This window comes from Ictidomys tridecemlineatus, chromosome 8 (genome assembly GCF_052094955.1).
Source record: "Ictidomys tridecemlineatus isolate mIctTri1 chromosome 8, mIctTri1.hap1, whole genome shotgun sequence".
Taxonomy (NCBI): Eukaryota; Metazoa; Chordata; class Mammalia; order Rodentia; family Sciuridae; genus Ictidomys; species Ictidomys tridecemlineatus.
Genome location: NC_135484.1, coordinates 75,727,368 through 75,740,529, shown reverse-complemented (window position 1 = coordinate 75,740,529; position 13,162 = coordinate 75,727,368). Strand labels below are relative to the sequence as shown.

Below are 13,162 nucleotides of genomic sequence, written 5' to 3'. Positions count from 1 at the left end.
CCACTTTTTGACCCAGTTATCCTACCCCTTGGTCTATATCCAAAGGATTTAAAATCAGCATACTACAGTAATGCATCCACATCAATGTTGATAGCAGCTCAATTTATAATAGCTAAACTGTGGAAGCAATCTAGGTGTCCTTCAATAGATGAATGGATGAAGAAACTGTGGTATATATACACAATAGAATATTACTCAGAATTAAAAGAGAATAAAATTATGATATTTTCAGGTAAATGGGTGGAGTAGGAGAATGTCATGCTAAGCGAAGCAAGCCAGTCCTCAAAAAACCAAAAGCTGAATGTTCTCTCTGATAAGTGGATGCTGCTCCATAATGGGGGACATGGGAAAAATGTAGAAACTTTGATGGGGCAAAGGGGAGGGAAAGATGGGGAGGTGGAATGGGGGTTGGAAAGATAGAGGAATGAGATGGACATCATTACCCTAGGTACATGTATTGCGCATATGGTGAGATGCTACATCATGTACAACCATAGAAATGTAAAGTTGTGCTGCAGTCGTGTACAGTGAGTCACAATGCATTCTGCTATCATACATATCTAATTAAAATTTGAAAAAGAATGAGTGAACCCCATTGAAATGTATTAAAAAATTACTAACACTGGACGTTTTCTTTCCCACCACATGTGCCTGTTACCTTCCTTTGGATGTACTGTATTTAACTAATAGACCAGTTAGATTTAGGCCTCAAAATGGAAAATAGTGTCTTTTCAGTTCCTTAGCCCATTTATTCATTGGGCTAATTGGTTTTTTTGGTGTTAAGTTTTTTGAGTTCTTTATATCCTGGAGATTAATGCTCTATCTGATATACAGGTGGTAAAAATTTTTCTGAAGGCTCTCTCTTCATGTTCTTTATTGTTTTCTTTGCTATGAAGAAGCTTTTTAGTTTGATTCCATCCCATTTATTGATTCTTGATTTTAATTCTTGTGCTATAGGAGTCTTATTAAGGAATTTGGGGCCTAAACTAACATGATGGAGATTTGGGCCTACTTTTTCTTCTATTAGGCCCAGGGTCTCTGTTCTAGTGCCTAAGTCCTTGATTCACTTTGAGTTGAGTTTTATGCAGGGTGAGAGATAGGGGTTTAATATAATTTTGCCACATATGGATTTCCAATTTTCCTACTACCATTTGTTGAGGAGACTATCTTTTCTCTAATGTATGTTCTTGGTGCCTTTGAAGAAATACAATCGGTCAACAAATATATGAAAAATGTTCAACATCTCCAGAAATTAGAGAAATGTAAATTAAAACTACATTAAGATTTCATCTCACTCCAGTCAGAGTGGCAGTTATCAAGAATACAAGCAGCAATAAATGTTGGCGAGGATGTGGGGAAAAAGGTACCCTTATACAGTGCTGGTGGGACTGCAAATTGGTGTAACCATTCTGAAAAGCTATATGAATATTCCTTAGAAAACTTGAATGGAACAACCATTTGACCCAGTTATCCCATTCCTTGGCATATACCCAAAGGATTTAAAATCAGTATACTACACTGATACTGCTACATCAGTGTTTATGGCAGCTCAGTTCAATAGCTAAACTATGGAACCAGTCTAGGTGCCCTTCAATAGATGAATGAATGAATGGATAAAGAATCTGTGGTATATATAAACAATGGTATATTACTTAGTGTTAAAGAAGAATGGAATTATGGCATTTGCTGGTAAATGGATGGAGCTAGAGAATATAATGCTAAGCATTAAGCAATTTTTGGCCAATCCCAAAGAACCAAAGGCCAAATGTTTTCTCTGATACATGGATGCTAATTCACAATGGCGGGGGTAGCTAGGGAGGTAAATAGAGGTACTTTGGATTAGAAATAGGGAGGGGAGGTCTATAAGTAGGAAGGAGAATAGAAAGAATCCAACATTATTAACCATTATGTAAAAATGGTTACACGACTGGTGTAATTCTATATCATGTGTAATCAGAAGAATGAGAAATTATACTCCATTTATGTATGATGTGTCAAAATGCATTCTACTTTCATGTCTAACTAATTAGAACAAATATTAAAAAAGGAAAATAACACTCCAGAAGTGATCTGGCTAGCATCATTACCACTTGTAACTTGTATCCTATAGTATTAGAATACTTATCTATATTTATTAGCTGCCTCACACTTTGACTCATTTAAATCTATTTGATAAGTCTGTGTGTTTTTGAATATGATTTGCATGCCTTCTGTGTCATTATTTCAACAGTTACTTAAAATACTGAGTGGGATAGACTCTTTCATATTCCACAAGAGACCTAATACCTTCAAATCACTGTTAATCATTACCAACATTTTAGGGAGGGAGAATGTTTGTTCAGTCCACCTTATTTTACTTACTTAATTTCTTCCACTTCACATTTACCCCATATTCTTTCAACTTATCCAGAAAGATATTGTAGGATTGATTAGTTTGTTTTTGGTTTTCTTTTTGCAAATGTTGTAATCAAGACACATTTCTGTGGCATATGACATTACTCTGTGTAATGTCATACTTTTTATGGTACTGTATAGTTTTTAAAAAATTGTTCTTTTAAATATACATTTATGTATTTTAATATATATCTTAATATATATTTAGTTGTCAATGGACATTTTATTTTTTTTTATATGTGGTGCTGAGAATTGAACTCAGTGCTTCACACATGCCAGGCAAGTGCTCTACCATTAAGCCACAACCCTAGCCCTAATTTGTTCTTTTTAATATACATAACAATAGAGTATATTTTGACATATTTATATAGACATGGAGTATATCTTATTCTAACTGGGATCACAGTCTTATGATTGTACATAATGTGAAGGTTCATTGTGGTATATTTATATATGTACATAAGAAAGTTGTATCACATGCATTCCACTGTCTTTCCTATTCCTATCCTTCTCCTTTCCCTTCATTCCCCTTTGTCTGTTCCACTAAACTTCTGTCCACCCCTACCTGCTTGTTTTGTGTTAGGATCCACATATCAGAGAACATTCACCTTTTGGTTTTTGGGGATTGGGCTTATTTCACTGTGTAGTTTTTTTAAAGAAATCTGGAAATTGTCTCATGAGTTTTGGGGAAGAGGAAACAGTGGTTTATAAGATCACAGTGCTTACACTGTGCTAAAATTCAGATTTTCTCATCCTAATCAAGTCATATAAGATGAAAATTGATTTATAATTTATGAATTCTGTTGATGGCTTTTTCTCACATAAATTTATATCTTACAGCACTTCTTAAATGATTTAGTAAGATTATCTTTTCTTGCACGTGCCATTTTAGAAAAAAGAATAATGCTTGCCCTGCCTTTTATTACACCTATAGTTTTGTGGTAAACAGTATCAGAGTACCTTTAAAATACCATGCTGAAGTAGACCCACAAGAATGAGTAAAGACTTAGTTAGAATAAGATATTTTCCATGCTTATATAAATATATCAAAATAGATTCCATGTTATTCTGTTTTAAATATTAATAATAAAAACCAGCTTTCCAACTCCAAAAAAGAAAAACGATTTAAAAAAAAAAGGAGTAAAATAGAAAATAGAAATCTCATGTTAGTGAGATAGTAGAGCAACTGGAACTCTCAATGTGGCAAAAATTGTAAATTTAGTACAACCACTTTGAAAAGTTGCTTAGCAGTAGCTACTAGAGTTAAACATACATAAACCTCAGATACTCACCAGAAATGTACAGCACCATGCATAATAGCCCCAATATGGAAATAATTCGAACATCCATCAATGGAATAAATTGTTATATATTCATGCAATGTAGTAATGTTCAGTAACAAAAAGAAAACAAACAAACTACTGGTGCATTCAGTAGCATGGATCAACCTTGCTTGTTTGCTCAAAGAACTATTATGTCCTTAATGTAAGACAAAAAAGCCAGGCCAAATGAGAGTGCATTTTGACTTCTTTGTGTACCTTTTAGTTGAAAAGGGCATCTTAATACACTAATAGTGTTGTCAAACACAGGCAAAAACTAATCAGTGGTGTTAGAAGTCATAATAGTGACTATCCTTTGGGGAGAGGCAGCTATTAGAAAGAGGATTGAAGAAGGTGCTGGCTATAAAGGTATGTTTTAGTGTATAAAAATTCATTTTACATCCTTTTATATATTTATGAAATATCAATAAGAAGTTAACTGAAAAAAATTTAATGTTGTTAAGATGAATTGTTGCTATTTTGTTTTTCTTTGTGAAGGCCTGCTTCCCAAGAGCCAAATGACAGACATATCTACCAAAGAAGGTCCTAGTTCCCCAAGGTATGCATGCTTGTTTTACATTATTAAAGCTAAATCTGTTCTATGCAAAAATGCATACATCATAAAAAGAAAGTAGTTCTGGGTTTGATATATTATTTACTATTAATCATTCTTTTTTTGACTCATGAATTATAGTGCCTCATTTATCACGCATTGTTGGAGAATGAACATTTCTCTAAATGTGAGTTCTAAATATAACTGAAGTTTGATCCATCTTAAATATCAACACTTAAAATTTTTTAAAAATATTTTTCTGATTATAAAAATGTACATGCATAGTATAAAATGTGAAAATATAAAAATACAAAGAAATACAAAAGAAAGTGATGAAATCAGTTGTAACCACCCAAACTTACATACTCTTAACACTTGACTTATTCCTTCCAGTTTGGTTTATATAATACCTATTTCATATAACTCTGTTTTTGTAATATTGGTAGTATAGTATATTTTGTGAGCAATTTCTTTGGTCTTTAACTATTCTGTGAAAGTATTTTTTGTTTGCTTTTCATGATATAACCATACCATAAATCAGAAATTCAGTTTTTTGGTAAATATAGTTTGTTTTTATCAATTGTTAATGGAAATCTTTCAAAATGTATTAGACACTAGTTGTCTTAAACATTTAACACCAAATTAAGCAATATATGCACACTTTTGTTGATGACATTTCAAATGCCCACAGGACCCGGTGTGTTCTCTGAAGTTCTTTTTCTTCCTGCCTTTCTCCCCACAGCTTTCTATATTATTCTTACAGAGGCATTCTGCTATTATTTTAAGTTATTTTATGACAGTTTTAAGTTAAGGGACTGAGGGTGCCTGCTCTAGATTCATGTATTGTTGCCTGTGTGTAGGTAATAAGTGCAGAAACTGTATTGATTTCATCAATAGCTGCAGCGAAACAGAAGACTTAATTTTATCTGAAATTTTATTATAGACCTATTAAACAACCTGGATGAGTTAATTTCTATAGTAGCAATGTACTTATGACAAGGAGTGAAAGTAACAGCATGTAGATTTCTTCATGCTTGTTAAAAAGCATGTATTATTCTGTTATTACTCTGATAAAAGATTTTAGCAGGAAGATGTGTAATTTTTTCATAACTGTCTTATCTTGGTTATTTTGTTTTTATTCAAATACATGGAAGTTTAGATACTTTAAATTTAGAGGGCTGGGGATGTGGCTCAAGCGGTAACGCGCTCGCCTGGTATGCGTGCAACCCGGGTTTGATCCTCAGCACCACATACCAACAAAGATATTGTGTCCGCCGAGAACTAAAAAAAATAAATATTAAAAATTCTCTCTCTCTCTCTCTCTCCCCTCTCTCACTCTCTCTTTAAAAAAAAAATTTAGAAATAATTGTCAGCTATCTAATGAATACTGTAACATGTTAATACCACTGTTAATTTTAGAAAAATATTAACTTAACGAATTATATTTCTAACTATAAATTTTAAACATTTAATGATTTAATGTTAATGTACATCATTATTAATATGAATATTCATTATTTTCTTAATGTTTTACAGCTATGACTGGTTCCAAACAGACTCTCTAGTCACCCTTGTCATATATACTAAACAAAAGGTAAACATGTTTTTAAAAATCAGGGGAAAAGGGGCTGGATTTTGGTTCAGTGGCAGAGTATTTGCCTAGCACATATGAGACACTGGGTTAGATCCTTAGCACCATGTAAAAATAAATAAATAAAGTTATTGTGTCCAATAAAATATTGGAAAAAATATTTTTAAAAAATCAGGGAAAAATAAATACTCATGATAGTCATGTGCCAGGTCCTTTTCTAAGCACTTTTCTTATATTATTTACTTCCTACAACTCTGTGAGGTAGATACTGCTATTATTCCTATTTTACAAACTAAGAAAAGAAAAAGATAATAATTTATCCAAGCTACACAGTAGATGGCAGATCTAGAGTTTGGAACCCAGGCAGTGTGGCTCCTGCCTGGCATGTATGTTCTTACTAGCCATGCTATAGCCTCTTAAAAATCTAGACTGGGAAGTATTTTATATGCTTTTCTGTGATTTTTTTTTAAGGCATAGATGACAAATGTGAATATTAGTTAAATTCACTAACAAGAATGAATTTCCTAAACATACATTGGGATTAGTAAGATTTAGTGCTGTGGTTTTAGTTTAAACCACTAATTTTATTGAGATGCCCATTTGAACTAAAGTTAGGGAGATAATTGATTCACCAAGTCTTTGTTTAACACTTCTTTTGTATGAGGCATTGCCTTAGATGTCAGGGATCTAATAATAGGCCAGGTGCATAGAGACCTAGCTTTTATAGGGCTTACAATCCAGTTGGAAAATTGGATAAAAAAACAAACAACTTAGAATTTCTAAACATATCCTCTAACAACATCGAGGTTCCCAAATTTCACATTTATCTTTAAAACATGAGTTTTGACATATAGGAATTTTAAAGAATTCACTCTACTTCTGTGATAGCAGAATCACATCTGAACCAGTGGATCTTCTGACTCCTGCAGTATGGTTTAACCATTCTGCGGAGTAACCAGCCTGGAGAGCCAGGAGGGCCAGAAACACAGCTTGCCCTGCCTCCTTCTACTTCTTGCTGTAGCCTCCTATCATAGTCTAAAACCAGGAGGGCAGTGTCCACTCCTTCTATTAATAGCAATGGGACATAGAGGGTGGAAGGTTAAGGGAAAGGGGAAGGTTTCTTCATGCAATAATGAGATCACTGTGACAGGTACCAAAATACTTTGCATCAAGTCTGTGTAAAAATTAGAAACCTCTAAGAATTTGCTAATGAACTAATTTTTTTTTTTGGATGAGCTGAGGTTGGGAAATTATGTATTTTGCCCAGCATCATAAAATAGTGGAAAAATTAAAATGAACACATATCTTGTTTTCTGATCTGATTCTAATCTTTTGTCACATTGTTTGTTTATCAAATACTTATTGAATATCTACTAGATGTCTCACAGTACTCTAAAGATAGTCTCTTAAATTTTATAGTTTAGAGACTTCTGATTAAGATACATATTGAACAGAGAAAAATATATAATTTAAATTGCGATAATGTACTTTGAAAGAAAAGAATTGGGTTGTATAAGAGAAAAAAACCTAGGAGTAGCAGTTAGTGTGGGGATCTGTAAAGTAGCACCAGGAGAGCTTTCATTGATAACATTAAAAATAGAATTGTAGAAGTTTGGCAGGAAAATAACTATTTAATCTTTCTATTTATGCTTTCTGTTAAAGGATATCCATTTAGACTCAATAATAATTGATCATCAGAATGATTCCTTTAGAGCAGAAACAATTATCAAGGATTATTCATATCTTATACATATTGGTGAGTACCATATTTTTATCAATGAAAACAGCTCCTTCCATTATGGCAATGACTTGAACTATCATCTAGGTAACTAATATTTTATCTGCTTTTGTTACTTTGGTTTGTCATTTTTGATAGATTTGATTCCCCTCCGCTTTTTTTTGGTACCAGAGATTAAACCCAAGGGTGCCCAATCACTGAGCCACATCCCCAGGCTTTTTAAATTTTTAAATTTTGAGACAAGGTCTCACTTTGTTGCTCAGGGCCTCACTAAGTTTCTGAGGTTGCTTTAAACTTGAGATCCTTCTGCCTCAGCCTCTGAAAGTGCTGGGATTACAGGCATGAGCCACTGCTTCTGGCCTATTATTTCTTTATGCTAATAAAAGTGCTAACAAATAGCAGTATGATCTCACCTTTCCAAGTTTAAATAATTAGATGTGACCAGAATCAATATTTGTTGGCTTAGCTTTGATGAATCTCTTGTTCTTGGCACCTACAAGTAAGTTTCTAGAATCCTGCCTGTCACATGCTCCTACTGAACATTTGTCATTAGGTGGCCCATTCCTTGCCAACTGTGCCATGAAAAGTCAGAGACTGCAACATAATGGCCCAGACTATAAGTTTGCATTACATCCTTCAGCCACCTGTATCTTCATGGTCAAAACCAACCATACAATTCTAATTGACATTTATGAGAGAGTTTTAATCACAGTACAAAAGTTTATATTAGTTGTTATCACTGTCATGATTTCTCCTTAAGTAAAACTCCTGTGTTAGCATCTGTTATTTTTCAAACACTTTGTAATTAATTTTATTCACACTGTGGCTAACAGTACATCTAGCTGTTTCATCCCTGGAGTGGCCCCAAAAGCACTGGCAGGGAGTGAAGGGAGTTGTGCCCCCCACCCTCTGGCCACACCAAACTGTCTCAAGATGGTGCTAATTGGAGTTCCAAAGAAGCAATCACTAATTGCTATCCAAGCAATGTTTGGAGGTCCATCTAAACATTTATTAGGGAAGCTTATGTACAGAGAGGGGCTGTAGCATATAATTGAGGCTAACAGAAAGAAAGGGATGTTTTGTCTAGGTATCTTCAGTGAGGGGATTGGGTTATGGAGTTTATAAAAGCTCTTGAGGAATTTGTCTCAGGGCTGGGGCTACTTTCTTTCAGTGTTTTGGACAATAGACTTTTTCAGTACCTGGGAATATTAATGGCCCCTTCATAGGTTCTAGCCTCCAGAGGAAAACATGTAGCTGGTTGGGTCCCACAGCAGTCAAGGCACTTTGTATTTCTAAGTCAGGACAGTTAAGGTAGGGGAAACTGAAGGCTCTTACACCAGCACATACATAAAAAATTTTTTTTCATTAAAAATTGTGCAATTCTTGGTGGGAGCACTGACACTCATATACAATCCTAGTGACTCAGGACACTGAGGCAGGAGAATTACAAGTTTGAGTCCAACCTGAGCAAGATAGTGAAACTGTCTCAGAAAGGACTGCAATATAGCTCAGTGATAGAGAACCCTTGGGTTTAATCACCAGTACCACAAAAATAAATAAATAAATAGATGGAACAGGTAGAAATAAAGAAAAAAATAAACTAACTAACTCTTGATTGCCAGCACTGCATTGGAAAGAGTGCAAGTATACAATTTTTTTTAGTTTTAGTTCTAGATAGCCATATTAACACAGTGAAATTTAGAGCAGATATTTGTAAAAATATTTCTTTTATCTCCTCCTTCCAGAATATAAATCCCATAAAGGTAAAGATTTTCCTGTTTTATTATTGTATTCACAACACTTGGGAAGTGCCTGGTACACACAGATCCTTAAGAAAAAAATTTTTTTGGTAACTTAATGGATAGTCAGCTTTACAGAAAGCACCAAGAAAAGACAAACCAAGCTAGACTCAGGCCTGCCCTGGGATGAGCACGCATCAGTCAGATGCTGCCTTCCTAGTCTACTCCCTACTGGCTCTGTTGGATTGTCAGTACATACTATGATTGTGTATTATATCTTTCATTTACTTCTTCAGAATGTTTTTCTAGTTTTGAAGGATTTGAAGTAGTAACATAAAATGATTTTATATAGTGTTCATAAACTGTATGAATTGACTTTGGATTTTAACTAATATACTTTTATTATCCCAGGGCTAAGCCATGAGGTTCAGGAAGATTTTTCTGGTAAGTTACCAAAAAAATATGTAAGAGAGAGAAGAAAAAAAAGAACTCTGCATTTGTCTTAGTTTGCTTGTATATATTTTCATTTTACAAAATAAAGGTATGATATTTTCTATATAAACACATATGCCAGTTTTAAAATATACTCCTGGTTTCTCCACAACCCTGTTTCCATTGTCCTTATTCATTTCAACTCTTTTTTTTCCTCCTTAATTAAAAAAAAAATTCCTGTCTCCTTTCTATTCTTCGTATCTGCTGTACTACTGATAAGCCACTAATAAAAACATTACTAGGCCAGACAAATTTTTCTTAGATGTATATAGTTAAATGGATAATGTTGACAAAACATACTAAATTACTAATATTGTTGCATTTAAATGTGCAGTGTGGATTACACAGATTTTTAACAGAAGAATCGTAGTTTCTGGTTTCCAGGTACACATAGTACGTGATACTGGTTCAGTGTCTCCCTTTTCCATATAACATAGTAAACTCTATAAAGATCTTATTCTTATTTTGGTTAAGCTTCAAATTAGTAATCATTTAATTGAATCCATTTTTCTAATCTGCTTTAGAAAGTTGTTAAATTGATGCTGGATTCCAAGTTTACAATTAGCAGAGGCATTGCTTTTAAAGAAACATTAAATATGTTTAATGTCTTTAAAAGCATGTTCATCTCATCAAGTTTAAATCAATGTATATAGAAGTCTATTTTTATTATTATTATACCTATATTCTAAACTGTTAAAATCATTCAAAAAGAAAAAAATATAATCTAAAAGGTTCTTAATTATCAAGGATTCACATGTATTTTATTAAATTCATCCCATATTTACTGGGAAGATATTCTCCTAAAGCTATTTTTGTTTTCAGGCTTAACCTTCTACTGAATTTACTCACAAGAATTCCTCAGGTTCCAACTAAGAAATGTTAAAAGGAATAAATTAAATTCATTTTTGTTGATCCATTCAATAGTAACATAAATGTGTTATCCCTATTAAAAAATCTAAATTTAAACTGTATTGATTGGCTGCCATGACTTTTAAGCTTGTATGAAAACTGTCAATACCTACATTATTAAAAGGCAATCTGAATTTTTAAAATAAAGTAAGCTGAATGTAACATATAATGGATAAACAATTGTTTATAAATGAGCAAAATTTTATTTTTTTCACCATTGATCAGTTGTGTCCTTATATAAGATCAGAACATTTTGACTATTTGAGAAAGATTGGTTTTAATTAAAATCTTTTTAGTGTCAATAATCAAGTGGAATTTATGTTCTTTTCAGTTCGAGTGGTTGAGAATGTGGGAAAAATAGAAATTGTCTTAAAAAAGACAGAGAATATATCTTGGAAATGTCTTGGCCGTCCACTAGAGAAGCATAATTCACTTATTCCAAAGAAAGATACAGGTATGCTGTGCAATTATTTTATTAACATTACATTCATGAAATTGTTGTTAGTTGCAGAATTGTTTCAGAGTTTGGAAGGCTGCTTTGGGATGAGCTAAAGAAGTCCTTCTATCTCTAGGAAGTGTGAAAGAGACATTTTATCTGTTAAAACCTTTTTTTTTTTAATTTTCAGAAAGGTCAAATTTCATACTCTACTACATAATGTTTAGTTAGGTCTAACAAAATCATTAGGTGATGATGGTATGTTGAATGAAGATGTCCATTTTTTATTTAGACTTTCAAGCATTCGTTTCTTCAGGGTTTTGTTAAAAATAAAAGATGCCAACTATATATACAGTTTTTTTTAATTGTATTGGAGATTGAACCCAGAGACATTTTACCACTGAGTTACATCCCCAGCCCATTTGATTTTTTTATTTTGAGACAAGGTCTTGCTGAGTTGTGTAGGGCCTTGTTTAGTTGCAGAGGCTAATCTTGAACTTGCAATCCTCCTATCTCCTGCATCATGGGATTATAGAGAGTGCATTGCCACACCTGGCTATATTTTTCTGCTCAAGCAAAAGTCAGTTTTCAGTTTACTCTGAAAGAGTGATGCCATTCATTTCCTTTCTTTTTAAAAGCTTTTTATCTCAGTTTAATATAAAAATATGAGTGCATAATAATTTAATAATATATTGATAGAATAATATTAAATGATAATTTAATAATAATACACATGTGTGCATATATTTTCTTCTTTTGAAATTGGTAGTTTGCTGCTTGTTCCAAGTGTTTTGGAATTTCACAATAATATGCAATAATGTGGATCTATTTTTAACCTTTGTGCTGGGTGTTCATCCTTTGTGCCAATCTTTTCATTAAGGAAAGAGTATGACCTTTAGTTCTAGAATATATCATTCATCTTTTTTCTTTCCTTTTTCTGATTTGCTTTCTAGATATGTTCTTTTATTGAACCTCCTTAACCAGTCTTCTAATTATTTTTTTCTCTCTTAATTTCAATTTTGTCCTTTTATTCTACTTTTTGGGGAGATTTCTTCACCTTTAAATGGTATTCTAGCTTTTTAAGTTACTCTGTTTTAACTTCTAAGAACTCTATTTCTTTTTTAGATAACTGAAACTTTTAATACCACTCTATTAGAAATAATTATATCTGCCATTAATCAACTAGGATATAATTAACACTTATAGACTTTTATAACAAGAGAATATGCATGCTTCTTTTTTTAAAAAAATTAATTTATTCTAGTTAGGTATATATGACAATAGAATGCATTTTGATTCATTGTATACAATTGCAGCACAACTTTTAATTTCTCTGGGTGTACACAGTGCATCAATTGTACCATATGTGCAGTCATACATGTACCTAAAGTAATGATGTCTATCTCATTCCACCATCTTTCCTGCCCCCATATCCCCTCCCCTCTTTGTATTTCTGTTGCTTTGTTTTAGCATCCTGTTCTTATTAGCTTCTCTTAATCTTTTTAAGAATTAGTATTTTAGAGGTTTTATTCCCCCCTCCCCGTGCAACCTCTGTGTTCTGCAATTTTATTTGCTGTTTTGTCTTTTTTGGTCTCTTTATATTAAATGCTATCTTTGAATGTTTACTAATCCTTAACTATCGCTAATATTTCATATTTTAGTTTGGGAAACTGTGTAGTAAATATGGCTTGTTGGCAGTAATATTTACTATACAGTTGGATCTTTTCTTTGGAAAAAGTTGATGCCAGCATTTTGTCTGTCTCTAGAGTAAACAGTCTCCACTCTTGCATCCAGCCTTGGGTAAAGAAAGCTGATATCTGTAAAAATCACTTAATTTCTTTTCTTCTGTCTCCCTTCCTCCCTCCCTTCTTTACTTCTTTCTCTTTTTTTCTTAGAAGATTATATTTATTTGCTAAAGGTACCATAACAATCTACAAAAAACTGAGTGTCTTATCAACAGAAATTTATTTTCTCACAGTTCTGCAAGCTGA

At 32.9% G+C, this 13,162-nt stretch overlaps 1 protein-coding gene across 4 annotated transcripts in view; it reads left to right on the top strand.

Moving 5' to 3' along the window:
* Positions 1-13,162, top strand: part of Cyb5r4 (cytochrome b5 reductase 4) — a 101,177-nt gene that overhangs the window by 38,572 nt on the left and 49,443 nt on the right. For all 4 annotated transcript variants that reach the window (XM_021726039.3, XM_021726040.3, XM_040283036.2 and 1 more), the window contains 5 exons: positions 4,212-4,272; positions 5,803-5,860; positions 7,520-7,613; positions 9,746-9,778; positions 11,067-11,189. In XM_021726039.3, coding sequence (XP_021581714.2) covers positions 4,212-4,272; positions 5,803-5,860; positions 7,520-7,613; positions 9,746-9,778; positions 11,067-11,189 — 369 coding nt within the window. The remainder of the gene's footprint in view (positions 1-4,211; positions 4,273-5,802; positions 5,861-7,519; positions 7,614-9,745; positions 9,779-11,066; positions 11,190-13,162) is intronic.